A 14,200-nucleotide genomic window follows, 5' to 3' on the forward strand; every position below is an offset into this window, starting at 1 on the left:
CCTGCAGGCCCATTACTGAGTGCACAGAAAAGACAGTTTTCAAGCTGTACAGATGCTCTGCATTAACTCCATCCTTTTTCGGGTGCCTGATGAGAGGCTGATTCCCTGAGGACTGCCCCGCTAAATGTTTCCCTCTGTTTCCTCCCCCCTCCCTCCCTTTTTTTCTTATTTTTTCCCTTCTCTCTGCAGACCCACAGAGCTCCTCATGCAGTATCTTCCCCTCTGCATTCTTTCTCTATCTCCCCACTCTCAGCTGCACCAATCCTTCAATAAGTCTGGCAGACCAATTTTTATTGATATTAATGGCTCTGGGTTCCTTTTATTTCAGGGCTGGAACTTTGCTTTTACCAACAAAATTTATCTCCATCAGAAACATTGACAGATCAGGGCATTTATCCAGGCATCTCACAATTGCTTTTTCCTTTTTGTTCAATGGCAACCAGTAGGTTTATTGCTCAGTAAGAACAGTAGTGGAATCAATGCCCTGGTTATATTTTCATTTTTTATTATTAAAATCTTTTTTGAAACTAATGTATGAGCTGAGATGAGCACTGGGAGCAGAAGAAGGAGCTGCAGCTGCCCTCTGCAGCCTCTTGACTTGATCAATACAGTACAATTTCATTCCCAAGACACAACCACAGCATTTACTTCTTTCCCTTTCCTTTCCACAGAAGGCATCTGCAATACAGTGAGTGCTGACTATGAGGACCAATGTGGGCACACCAGTTAAAAACAAGATGTGTGTGACTTTATCCCCGTGCTTCTCCCCGGATATTATCAGGCAAGTGCCCAAACCCAAGAGCATTTTATAGAACACAGAAGCACAGAATGGCTTGGGTTGGAAGAGACCTCAATGTTCATTATGTGCCAACTTCTCTGCCATGGCAGGGCTGCAAATCAGGCATCAGTTCAGGCTGCCCAGAGCCCCATCCAACCTGGCCTTGGGCACCTCCAGGGATGGGGCACCCACAGCTTCTATGGGCAGCCTTCACCACAGCCTGTTCCAGATGTGCATCGCTGCTCCTTATGAAATATGTTTTGTGATATCTCTTCACCCAAGCAGAAGGGGCTTCTTGGAGGCTGGGTCTGAGGAAGGTCTGTTTATCCCTTGGAATGTCCCCAGTGCTGCAGGGACGAATCACCCACTAGCTGTGAGGGGTAGGGAGGGCATTGAGCAACACTCCTCTGACATCAAACATCTCCTGTTTCAGCTGGAAAGCCACCGCCTTGCAGTGCCAGTCCTGTGGTTAGGCTGTGCATCTACATTTATGCTGCCTTTTCCTGGCAGTTTCCTCTTGCCAGCATTGCCTCTAAATTCAGGCCAGAACTGCTGTATCACGCAGCCTGTCCCACAGGACTGAGGAAGTCATTTCACGTGTGTCAGGGTGACTTAATCTTGTTTCTATTTGCAGAGCATCCAGCTCCATCAGCTTTTTCTTGGCTCTAGAGCAGGTGGACAACCACACTGCACCTCTTGCCACACCTCCTCCAACTTACCAACCCCATGCCTTTGTTGTCAGCAGCAGAAGGGGCATCACATTTCCAACATCTCATCACAGGTTGCACCAATCCAGCAAAGCCAAGAATGCTTCTGGCCCAGCCATCTCCTTCAGTCACCCAACTGCCAAGGGCAATGAGGGTATGTCTTTGCCTTTCCCCCCTTTCTCTGCATTCTCTCTGCACAGCACCATCCCTGTACTGCAGTTTCATTCCCCTTTCTGTGCTGACTGCCTGCTGGATGTGCTCAGGAAGTGAGCTGTTCTGCTTCTGAGGTTTTTAGCTCTGGCTCCTGCTTCTTGCAGCCCTTGCAGTTATTTCCCTTCCCTTCCTGCAGGGTGAGACAAGGTATGAAGTGCTGTGGCATCAGCCACAAGTGTGGCCAGCATCAGAGGTGTCCCAGCCTTGTCCACAAACCATTCCCAGCTCTGGGCTGTGGGAGTTTGCATCCAATTTCCCTAAGCACCCTTTATATCAGAACCAGCATTTTTTTTCCTTTTCTTAGTCACGCTGCAGCATGTGATGTGGCACAGAAGGACATGATCAGTGGGCACGGTGGTGATGGATTGGGGTTGGATTTGGTGATCTTAGAGGTCTTTTCCAACCTTAATGTTTCTACAATTCTGTGTGCTGCCCTTTTAGAATCTTGACCTCTTCTTTTGCTTTTGTCAGGACTTTGAGCTGACTTCTCTTTGGCACTAGAAAGGCAGAAAACAACGTGCTCATACGTACTTTGCATGCTGCTTTTGTTTGCTGTGTTCTCATCTCCTGGAAGATGTTGCAATTGGATTCAGCTAAGCAGGGGATATTGTTTCCAGCAGTTGAGACTTAACACTCTTCAGCTTCCTTGAAACTTTCCGAGCATATGTGGCCAAATGGTCAGCCAGTCATGCTCTGGAGGGCTTAGAGCAGTGGAAATTTCAGCGATGCTGTTGACATCTCCAGCAGAGCTATGTAAACATGACAGAGCAGTGCTTCACTGGCTGTTTCCAAGCCAAGGCAAGGTGATGTCTCTGCTCTGGGAATGAATCACAGCAACGACCAGGGACCTTTTTGGTTTCTCATTTCCATCCGCCTTGGGAGCAAGGGGACAGCCACCTGCAGCACCCACATCAGCACTCCCTTTTCTCTCCCCAGGGCATTCTGTGGGCTGGGTACCTCTTTGGGAACCCCGTGCAGAGACAGAATGGAGCGTGGCCAGCACTGCAACCTCTGGCACGTCTCTTCCCAGACAGCATGTCCTGAGCACAAACCCTGACTGCCCAGCTGCAGGCAGACATCACAGTCTGGCTTCCTCCTTCAGCTGGGGGTAAAGGTTAAGAAGCAGATGGGTTGTTTTGTAATCTTGTTACAGTAATGACTCCATTACATAAACGATCACTTCTACTATACCGTGCTACTTCTTTTCCAGCAATTCTTCAAAGAAACCGCATCCAGATATTCTGCCTGGGACATTTAATTACTGCAGCTTCTATTACTTCGAGATGCTGAAAACAGCTGGGTGCCTCTTAGAGTCATCCCAGCTCAACTCCCAAACCAGCCCACAGCTGGGAGGAGAGCAGACCGATCTGCACCACAAATTCCCCGCTGCCCAGCCTTGCTGTGCTCTCTGGTCAGTGTGGGAGGTGGCATTTCCACCTCCCAGGATTGTTATTTTCTCCTGACAGTCCATGAGGGCTCTTTGAGAGCTGTGCTCACACACACACCTGGTGTCCTCAGCCCATAGGAGGAAGGAAAGGGTTATTTAGAGAGGGGCTGTGGCTCCAGCCCAGTGCCATGCTGTCTTTAAGCACTGTGGTTCAGAAGGCACTCATTTTGCATTGTCTCTGTGTTTCCACATGTCTGATAAGGGAACCTGCTCTCACGTGGCAGCACGCGGAGGCTGGGATGCTGAATAACGCTGCTATGCCTCCATTTCTCCGGGGAAGGAAGAACAAAACAATTTCTGACTTATCAGATCGCTTCAGAGGATATTCCACAGTGCACGGTGTGAAAATAATCTCAGTGAAAATAATAGCAGGCCTCCTCATTTTAAACATGCAATTGTCCTTCAGATTTTGAGAAGCTCTAAATACTTGTCCCTGAGTGATCTCCTTATCAGTCATTGCTTCAGACACGTCCATCCAGTTCCCAAAAACTCCCTTCTGAAACAGGTCTGTTTTTCCTTACGGGCAAAACCCTGATTTTTTCCCTGTACTTTCTCCTGCAAGGTCAGCCCTGAGGATTTAAGTCACTTCTTGATTTGAAAAGAGCACGGACATTACACCAGCGGGTCTGGACGTCACTGGGGCAAGGTAAAGGGCAAGGTAACTTGTATTACAGCACTGTAGGCTATCTTGCCAACACAGGATTCTCAGTTCCCCTTTGCATTTTTCTTTCTTCCCTGGCGCTGCCTCCACACATCTCATTCCCCTCTGTGTCCCCCTCTGGAAAATGTTTCTGGGAAGGTGAATCTGGCTTCCCATCAGCCTGGAGTCTACTTCCTTCCTTCCTGCAGCTCTTCTCTGCTGTCCAATAAGGGGGTTCCTGGCACAGCTGAGCTCACATCCAAGTTCCTCCCAGATGGAGGACACCAAGGAAGGACTGTACACCCTTCCACAGAGTCACAGAATGGCCCAGGTTGGAAGGCACTTCAAGGATCCTGAATCTCCAGGACCATCAACCTCCCCATTTAATACTAGACCAGGCTGCCCAGGGTCCCATCCAACCTGGCCTTGAACACCTCCAGGGATGGGGCATTGACATCTGCTGGCGTCAGCAAAACATTGGAGAATAATAACTGCGCCCTACTTGGTTTTGTCCTGAGTGCAGGACTGAAACAGAAGCACCACCTTAATGATAAGCACACTGATACAAGGCGTGTGCTCTGTTGCTTGGTGCCCAAAAGCATACAGAGAATAGAAGCCCTCTGCTCTCATAAACTGGAATCCTTTTTTGAATGTTAAAAAAACAATTATTGATGATATTGCAAACATTTAAAAAAAAAAACAAAACAAAACCAGAAATCTCAGAACATATCAACTTGATTTTGGAAAACTCTTCTCGGATACCCTCACTCTCAAATGGGGCAGAGTCAAGCACTGCTGCAGAGCTTTGCTGGTGTCCTGGAGTCAGGTAGATAACGGGGCCCAGTGCAGGCAGGAACCAGTGAAAGTCCTTCTGAAATCAGATTGCTGAACTGCTGACTATGCTCTAAAAGAAACGTCTTTACTGCTTTACTGGGTTTGTGGTGCGTTCTGGAGTAGGATGTAGGCAGTTTCCCATGCTAGGCAGAATGATATCTGAGTTGATACAAACATCTCCATGTTTCAGTGAAGAACTTCAAGGTGCTGCAGGTATAATTAAGAGATGTCTAGAGCTAAAACCTCAGTGTGGGTAGAAATTTCGTTATACAGCCTTCTGTAATTTCATCTGGATGGGATTCAAGCTCATGCATAGGAGCCGTAATACAAGAGCCAAACCAAGCCAAAGAAAACAAGTTGGTTAATGTGAGAGAACAAAGGGATGAGCAGACACAAACCTGCCATGAGGAACTTTTGCTTGTGCAAGGTGGTTTTTAAAATGATGACCTCCTTAAGTAATGGCACCAGCAAGAGGTTTCTTTATGGCAGGCCTTGATTGAGGTGACGAGTGTGAACAGAACCTTGCTATCAGATCCTTGAATTGCTTTTTGCTGTGCTCTGATCAGCAGTGCTGATAGGAGTGGGGTCGGGCTTTCATTAAATTACAGCCAGATATTTTCACTCTTTGGGCTGCTTGGTCTCGCCTGGAGCAGGGAGGTCAAAGTGACACGAGCTAGAAATCTGCTCACTTACAAGCTGATGAATGCAGGCTCGAAGAGACCTACCAGGAGAACGACTCAAATGATGTCAAGGGTTCCCTGGTTTTGATGAGATGGGCTAAATGTCATTGGTTATACTATGTCTGAGCTATGATTAATTACGTGGAGTGCTCTGTGCAACAGGAAGGGAGAGGCTGTATAGTCTGTTGGCTGCAAATATTGTACTGTTGAATAGGAAATGTTTACTCCTAAGTTTTATGCACGTAGCTTGTCTGGCTCCTTGATGACATCTGTGAGAAATGAAGGTCTATTTGGTATCTAAGGTTTTTCTCTTTGTGTCATAGAAGGCAAAGGCTCTTTTAGTTGGCTTCCTTAGGCATCACACAGTTAACACGGTGCTATGAAGTGTGTTGGAAGGGCTGCCAGAGAGTGGTTTCAGCTTCTCCTCACCAAGAAAACATCTGTGCTTCTTTTCTATGGTCCTAAGGAAGAGATATTGGCTTCTGGGGTTTGTCAAGTTTCCATGAGTACATTTGCTTTCATTTCCTTCTTCTTTGTTCTAGGACAAAGTTATTTGTGTTTTGCAATATTGCTGATGTCATGAACTTTCCTGCAGCTAATCAAAGCTGTGTGCCCTCACTTATCTATCAGATCTACGTGGCAGGTTTGGCACTGCTTTTTCATGATGGCCATCAGCATTGGGAAGCATTCATTCTGCAATCATCCGCTTCACTTCTGGTTCAGTGCTTCTTGCCTTTTTGACTTCTTAGGCTGCAAACAAGTCACTAGCAGCCAGTCTAGGGGCTCACCAGTCTTTGTAAATGGGGCTAAAAACAACAAAAAAAAAGGGTTACAATTTTTCTTATCTTCATACTCTGTAATTACAATATCCTGCTCCATTTTATTGATGAGATAAGCTAACGATGAGTGTGAATCCAAAATCCCCAGACTTCCCAGGTTTCCCCTAAGGCCCCTCTTCCTACAGCTGCGTTTCCACAGAAACATCTCACAGCAGCAAACCAAGCAAAAAAAAAAAAAAAAAAAGGCAGACAGGAATAACAAAACAAGGCAAGAGACCTCTGCAAGCCAAGGGCAGTTGGGTTTGGTAACCAGCATGAGCAGAGGGAATTATTTATGGCTGTGTAGAGGCTTCAGTGCATGGAGCAGCTTTGTCTTGCAAGCTTCTACCTCAGGCAGGGAGAAAAGAAGGCAGTTTGGTTGTGACACCAGGTGCTCCCTGAGGGTCAGAGAGCTGCTCTGTGGCTGTGGAGGCACATGCTAAAGGTCTGAGAGTGCATTAGTGCTGATGTTCAAAGAATGGGGAAAGGCAGTCTCCATTTTCCAACCTGGTTCAGTAATTTACTGAGGTTGGACTCAACCCAAGCGCCAGCTTTGCACATGTTTTGCTAATGCTTGCCTGATTGTGTTCATCAAAAAGTAACCTGTGGTTCCCATCAGTTAATGGAGGTTGCTGTGGTTGGTTGGCACAGCGATGCGAAATAAGCAGAAAGAAAAAACCGAGCTGGTTTTGCGACTCTGTTCACCAGGGCATTTTTCCTGCACCTTGTCAAAGGGTTCTCTGTGTTTTATTTTCCTTCTTGATGACCTAAAACACAGTTGGGAAGAAACTACCTTGTAAAATTCAGACTTTCAACGTTGTTGTTGTTGTTGTTTGCTGCTCAATTTCCCATCCTCTGAGCATTTCTCATTCCACTGCTAAGTTCAGTGCTCTCCATTGCAAGCTTCTCCCTCTAATAAACCACATGAGTCATTCTCTGGCTCCTTGTCAGCAGTGTAAGGATGTGTAGAGCTAACAAATGTGTACTCCACAGCGTAATGCTGTTTTCTTCAAGGTTTGCCCATTGTGGTTCAGTAACAAACGGGTGGGGGTGGTACGAAGCACTGACACCCTTTGAGTGCATTAAAGCCATTATCATTCCACATGCATTTTCTTTCTCTGTGGCATGTTAAGTGTTTGTGCTCAGCAGCTCGAAAACGCTTTTTGAAAGAAAGCCATTACATGGGGTTCAGGACCCAGATTTGAAATTTAGATTGAATAACACTTGAATAAAACATTTGTAACTGGAGCAATAATCTCATTGTGATACCAGGGCGCTGGATTTGGCATCTATCATGGGAATGTGATGCTTTAGGGCAAAAATTCTGGTTTTAAGATAAGGAATTTAAATGAAAAAATATCTACAAGAGGAGGCATTTTCAAACACCAACGTTGGGAATGAAATATTTCTTTAGAAGTTACAGAGGTCTTCCTATTATTATTATTATTATTATTATTATTATTATTATTATTATTATTATTATTATTATTATTTTCAAAGACAAAAGTTCTTGGGTGCCTTTAACCAGTGAACTTTAATATTTTCACTTTTTTTCTTGAGGATGTTGAAACTGCAAATGTCAGAAATTGCCCTGGGATGGAAGTTCTGGTTTCAGGTGCTGCAGATGGAGGCTTCGGGGCCACAAGTCACCCTGTGTTCCCATCACTAAACTCACTCAGAAAATAACCATAGTCTCTAGGAATGCATCCTGTCCTTCCCTCCTTGATTTAAGAGTTCTGTACATCAGAAGGTTACTTGTTTCAAAGCAAAGGGCTTTTACCTTGAGGAGTAAAAGCAGAAAGGAGTATTTGTTTCAGGTTTCTTTTCCCCTGTGTTTTTAGTCAGGCTCAAAAGAGGGCAAGGAAACCCTCTTGGATCTACTGCACAAGAAACCCCCTCAGATTTTCCATTGGGGAAAGGATGTGGGATCCCAATGCTTTACCACCAGCACAGTCAGGTTTCTGGTACCTATGGGTGAACATGACATTGTCCCAAACCTCAGACTCTGAAATGTCAGATTTCAGCTCAAACCACCTCTGGGCATGAAAGGGAGATTCAGAGGTGACTTCCCCAGAGGAGATGCTGGATTCTGCAGCGTTTGCCAGCACCTCCTGCCAGCAGAGATGGGGAAACCAGAGCATGTGATGCTCATGCAGTGCTCAGGGGCTCACAGGTGAGCACAGACCTTGGGTTTTCCAGGGCCCCTTGCATTTTGGTTGATGGGAAGTGGTGGGGTCAGGGCTGTACATGTGTTTTGCAATTTGGTCACGGGAGAACAGGTCCTTAATTATGCTGAAGATAGATGGTGTGGGGAAAGAGGAGTGTTCATGGGGTCCTGAATGAGGATCCCTGCTTACACCAGTGCTCAAGCCCTGGGGATGCTGCAGGGAGGCTGTCTGTCTGTGCACAGGAGACAGCCAAGGTCCCCAGGTTGCCACGTTCTTGTTTTTGTGACTTTAGTCAGCACACTTTGTTTGCGTGACAATCATTGAGCAAACATTCTCTGAAGGCATACCTAGAAGCACTTAGTCTGTTTAAAAAAAAAAAAGCAATACAAAAACACTTCAAGAACAAAACTGATAGAGAGAAGCTGGTCAAGGAGAGATCTTGTCCAAGAAGCTCTGTGCACGAGCACAGTCAGTTCAGGCTTTTGGCATGGTGCAGAGCATCCGCTGTGCTGCAGTGCAGCCAGACCCCAGCAGCCATCCCACCATCAGTCACAATAGCTGGCAGCCTGCTCTGATGTGCTCAGCCTGCTCTGATGGAGCTCTTGCCAAATCCAGACCTTTATCCCAACCTCCCGACCTCCCAAAGGAACAACATTCATGCCATGTTAGATGCATGCAGGATTTATGACTGCTGGACATTATTCGGAAGGTTTTTGTTTTCCAAGATTAGTCAAGGAAGAGATTGTCACTGTGGGAAAAATTTGTTGAATGCCCAATTACAAAGCTTCCCGTAAAATGATTTACTTGGCAAATTCAAAGGGGCTGCATGGAAGTCTGTGTCAGCTTTCACACAGCTCCCTGAGAATGGGAGGTGAATGTTCTGCCACAATTCCTCTGCAGTGATTTTTGGGTGGCTTCCTGGCTGGTGATTCTCCAGAATAAGCCCATAAATTGCAGCTGCTAATTAGAGGCTCTCACCCTGTACAGGTGGTAATAAGTCCAGGAACAAAGGTGGATGACAGTAAACAAGGACTGGATCAATAACTTTAATTCTAGAGCACAGACAGCCCATATTAATTCAAAGTGAAGCCCTCTGGACTGGGAATTTAGTGGCTAGAAAATATTGGCTTTGAAAACTCATCTGTTCTCTATTATGTATTTTTTTTAATCTAATGTCATCTTTCTAGCAGGGGATGGATGAATTCCTTGGAGACAAATGTGGTCATCCTTAGCTTTGTTATCCCACTGAGACAGCAACAAGTGGGCATGAGCATGGGGAGACACGTTGCAGGGCAGGAGGAGAGATGCCAACAAGCCAGGATGGACGAGGGCACACCAGTGTGACACTGAGCACCGTGCTTTCCAGTCGTGTCCCCACCAAGCCTGGTCGTAGGTTCTTGCATCTTTTGCAGTAGAGACAGGGAACTTCAGCATTGACCCCTCAGTCCCACCCCCTGCCATGGGCTGGCTGCCCCCCATTCAGGCTGCCCAGGGCCCATCCACAGCCTTGGGCACCTCCAGGGATGGCACCCACAGCTCTGGGCAGCAGTGCTGGGGCCTCACCACGATCTAAGATCTAATATAATCTCCCCTCTTTTAGCCTAGAACCATTCCCCCTTGATTTATCACTGTCTGCCAATGTGAAACATCACTCTCCCTCTCACTTATAAGCTCCCTGTAAGTACTAGAAGGCTGCTGTGAGGTGTCCCCAAAGCTTTCTTTTCTTTCCTATGTTGGGGTCCCCAACAGCACAGTGGACAGAAGTGACCACCACTGTCTCAGCCTTTGCTGTCCCTGCCTGAACAGTTCCATGGCAACTGTCATTGTCTCCCAACCAGCAGCCCTTGCTCCAGGTGCAAGGGATGAGAAGAGATGAGAAATGGGGACCCCGGAGGATCTCCGTGATTCCCTTTTCTTCCCCCCACACAGATTTCCTGTGTGACTATAGACGAGTCATTTAGTATCTCCACAGTTCCCCATTTGCAAAAAATGGATTTTCCCTACCTCACAGATAAGGAATAATAAAAGGATAAATACACTAATGAGCCTTGGAGGCCCTCTTGATGTAGGCCAACTGGATCCCGTTAACTCAGTGTCTTATCTGAGTAAAAATAAAACACAAAACATCCTGATTTTCTGGGAAGACATCAGTTATTCCTATGAAAACGAGTAATACTTTGGATGATGCATCAGAGCACATGTTAGTATTTGGAAGTCATTCTTGATAACTAATTCTGTTTGGTATTTATGGGACACTATAGTTTGGCTGCATTGGAGTTTTCTGCTTTAGGTCTATGAATACATCAGGGAAAGTCTGTAAAGATAGAAGAAAGAGAAAGTAAGTTACATATAAGATGTACACAATGAATATTCTTGTTGAGAATATTCTTCACAGCTCACTCATCAAGGGGAGCTGTGGATGGGATCAGGGGATCACTTGTAAAGTCCAATGGCAGGTTTGTTTTCACCCCACCCAAATCCAAACCAGGTCCATGGGAAAGGGATCCCAGACATCTCAGAAGGCTATGGAGAGCACCAGGGCAGTCTTTGAGGATTTGGGTTTGTTGACTGCTGTATTTTCCTTAAGAGAATGAGGCAGTATGGAGAGACAGAGACAGAGAAGGTTGGGTTGAGTTGGTTGGGTTGAGTTGAGTTGGGTTGGGTTGGGTTGAGTTGGGTTGGGTTGGGTTGGGTTGAGTTAGGTTTAGTTGGGTTGGGCTGGGTTGAGTTGAGTTGGGTTGAGGAGAGGAAGTACTCCCAGGTCTGATGAGCTGAAGGAAAGGCACTGACTTTGATCAAGGTGTTAACTAGGGCCAATTGACCCCATTAGCCTCACCTTGCTCTGCTCCTGTAGCTGTGTGGGAGTGAAAGTGTGAGTGGTGAAGGAAGGGGTTGTGAGGTGCTGCGTGCAGGGCAGGAGTGGCTCTGCAGAGGGCAATGTGGTGGTGTGTACTGGGGCTCAGGTGTCTGGGTGTGCTGATCATTGAAGGAATAGGGGGAATGTGAGGCATGATGAGTTATCTGGGAAGGCTGCAGTGGGAAGTTGAGGGAGATCATCTGCTTACGATATTTATTTATTTATTTAACTATATTTAGCTACTTAGTCAATTCTGTAAAGTACTCCTTTGAGTGCGTGAGTGGAAAGCACTCAAGTATTGCAATAGCTCAGGCTAATGCTTATCTGATGTTTCCTGTTGCATGTGATTGAGTTGAACCTTCCCTTCTTCAGCCAAAGGCTTTCTCTGCTCCCCATCCATGGGAAGAATTGAGAGTGGTGACTACAGGGTGAGTGAGATGTCATTCTGCTGGCTGAGCCTGCTGACATGCTTCTGAAATTCCTCGTGAAGCCCTTCTGTGTGGAAAGTCTGTGCTGTGGAAGAGAGCAGCCTTAATCCTCGGAGCATGATTTCAGAGAACTGCAGGGTGGGCCCTTGGCCCCGGGATTGCATGACCTAGAGTGGATAGGGAAAGAAGAGGGAAATACTGCCTATTTGCTGAAGAGATCAGAGACTAATGGCGTATAAAGATGGGAGAAGGAGGGCAGGATGAAAAGATTTATTTTCTTGGTGGTGTTTCTTATCAGAGACTGGGAGCTGTCTGAGGCTGTCATCTAGTCCTGACCTCCCTACTGGGACTAAAGTGGGTCCTGGTAGGGAGCTCTCTCATCCCTGGAGGATGGTTTCATATGGTGCATCCTCTGGGTTATCAGCACCCACGCTAACTCCTGTGGCTCCAGAACTGCTCTGGCAGCAAAGAACGGCCACAGATCAGACAGTGTATCCAAATGTTCCCATTTGGAGGCTTTCTGATGAGTGGCTTCGGATGAGGTTTCTTTAATGTGACACAGGTTGCTGTATGACGAACAACAGGAAACATGAATGTTGTCACAGACTTGTAATGTTCCAAAGCCTTGGCCAAGAAGGAGAGACTGATCTCACACATCCTGTGCTCCAGGTGAGCGGTGCTGCCCCGGCTCAAGGGCTTTCCTCATCCTCTGGTTGAAACTGGTGGCAGTGCCCTGATACAGCAGGCAGGGAATGTGAGGAATCTGCCACAGGAGATGGGAAGAACAGAAGGAACAAACAACCCCAACTTGTTTACTATTATTCCGTTCACAGATTTCTTAGTTGTGAGTTTATTCTTAAAAGTCATAGGCGTGGAAGCACTTTGTCAAAGCATTGCTGCAGCAAACGTGGATGCAGGAGGGCAGGAAGGCAATCTAGCAGTGCTGAGCGCAGGGGGAAGCAGTGTGGGCTGCCTGGCTGCACTGAGGGCACTCACATATGCTCTCAGCACGTGTGCTTTCCTTGGGGTTTTTTAGCAAGGACAGAGCAGGTGCTGCTAGAGCAGGGCAGTCAGCTTTGCCACTTAGGAAATTCACCCTGTGACAGTATGAGAGAAGAAAAATCCTCGTGGCGGCTGTGCCAGCAAGCTTCTCTATCCAACATCATTGCTGGAAAAACGGTGTTTTTTTCTCAACTACCATTTGAGAACTTTCTGCAAGAATAAACTAAAACTACTTGAAGGAACTGTGTTGTCATCGCTACATTCGCAGCTTTAAAGCACCATCCCAGCGGTGCCCCACTGAAGCAGGAAAGCAATTCCACAGAAAACTACGCTTGCCAAAAAAATGATTTGTTCAAAGCATTTGGCTTCGAATAGATGCATAAATGCTTCCCTGAAATTTGGATTGTAATTGAGGAGCAATATGCTCGACAGAACATGCCTAATGAACAGGCATCAAAATTTATGACTGTAGAGGGGTAGCAGTAATGGGTTATGCAGGAGATCAGTCCTACATCTGTAGTCAGAGTGAGAACTGCCAGCAGCCTGTGGGTGAAGAAAAAGTCTTTTTTCAACCTCACCTCTTCTTTTAGCATCCTTCATCAAAGAAGCATAAAGGCACGACCTCCAAATGTAAACTAATGAGATGTCAGCACACGTACGGTGGTGGTAGCAGAGCAGAACTGTGTAGTTTCAGTGGACCTAGAGGTCTGTACAAACATGGGAGTTTTCCAAATGCTGTAATGCCTTTTCTACCTACTCGCCAGATAATTCTGTAGCAAAGAGGAACAGTCCCACCGCTACAGCAAAAAGTTGTTTCATATCTCCTTGTTTTTGTACTAGAGATTCCCCTGATTTACATGAAGAAAAGGAAGTGGGGTATCTGCAAGAAGTGAAGTCATCTTGCTAGAGGGTTAGGGCTGGAGCAGCCCTTGCCATATCTTTGGAAGGATACCATTTTTCATGCTTTGTTTTTAGGAACTGTCAAGAGAAAGGAAGTGTAGTGAGCAAATAGCTATTTTGAGTGATAATCATGCTCTGGCAGTGGCTTGCATGGTTTCATCTTAATAGATCTCTTCCACTTTGGTCTCTACATGCACAGCTGTGCCTCTGAATCCTGCCTGCGGAGACCAGCTTGAAGCTTGGGGATTTTTGCATGTGAGCTGTAAATACATTCACATTTCATGTAACAGTTGCACATACTATAGAATCACTCAGGTTGGAAAGACCACTAAGGTCATCCAGTCCAACCATCAACCCATGCCAACAACTGCTGTAGACCGTGTCAGCCAGTGTGGTATCTCCCATTTTAACACTTCCAGCTATGGTAACTCCACCACCTTCTGAGCAGCAATGCCAATATCTCACCAGAGATCCCATCCAAACCCTACAATTCTGTGATTCTGTGATCTGGGAAATCACGTATGGTGTGAAAAATACAGCACACTTAACCACACTGCCATGAGTGAACAAACTCCTGCTCTTTGCAGTTGGAAACGTGAGCTTTTGGAGGATGCTCATGAAAGTACAGAACGAGTCAGGAATGAAGGTGAATCAAATAAAGTGCTTTCATTTATTTATTTATTTATTTAGCTTTCAGATACGAAGTGATTTTAAAAACAAACTATTGA

General features: G+C 46.2%; 1 protein-coding gene across 5 annotated transcripts in view; it reads left to right on the forward strand.

Moving 5' to 3' along the window:
- Window positions 1–13,851, forward strand: part of TMEM268 (transmembrane protein 268) — a 39,855-nt gene extending 26,004 nt beyond the window's left edge. For 2 of the 5 annotated variants that reach the window (XM_090121585.1, XM_090121587.1), the window contains one exon: window positions 672–5,192. Coding sequence is in view for 1 of the 5 variants with exons in the window: in XM_090121587.1 (XP_089977713.1) it covers window positions 672–692 (21 nt within the window). In the remaining 4 variants the exon portion in view is untranslated. Of the gene's footprint in view, window positions 1–671; window positions 5,193–11,514 lie in introns of those variants that run through there. The other 3 variants (XR_016458977.1, XR_016458975.1, XR_016458976.1) reach the window with 3 other exon arrangements.
- The last annotated feature ends 349 nt before the right edge of the window (window positions 13,852–14,200 follow it).

The sequence above is a fragment of the Phasianus colchicus genome, chromosome 19 (genome assembly GCF_987193195.1).
Source record: "Phasianus colchicus chromosome 19, bPhaCol1.hap1.1, whole genome shotgun sequence".
Lineage (NCBI taxonomy): Eukaryota > Metazoa > Chordata > Aves > Galliformes > Phasianidae > Phasianus > Phasianus colchicus.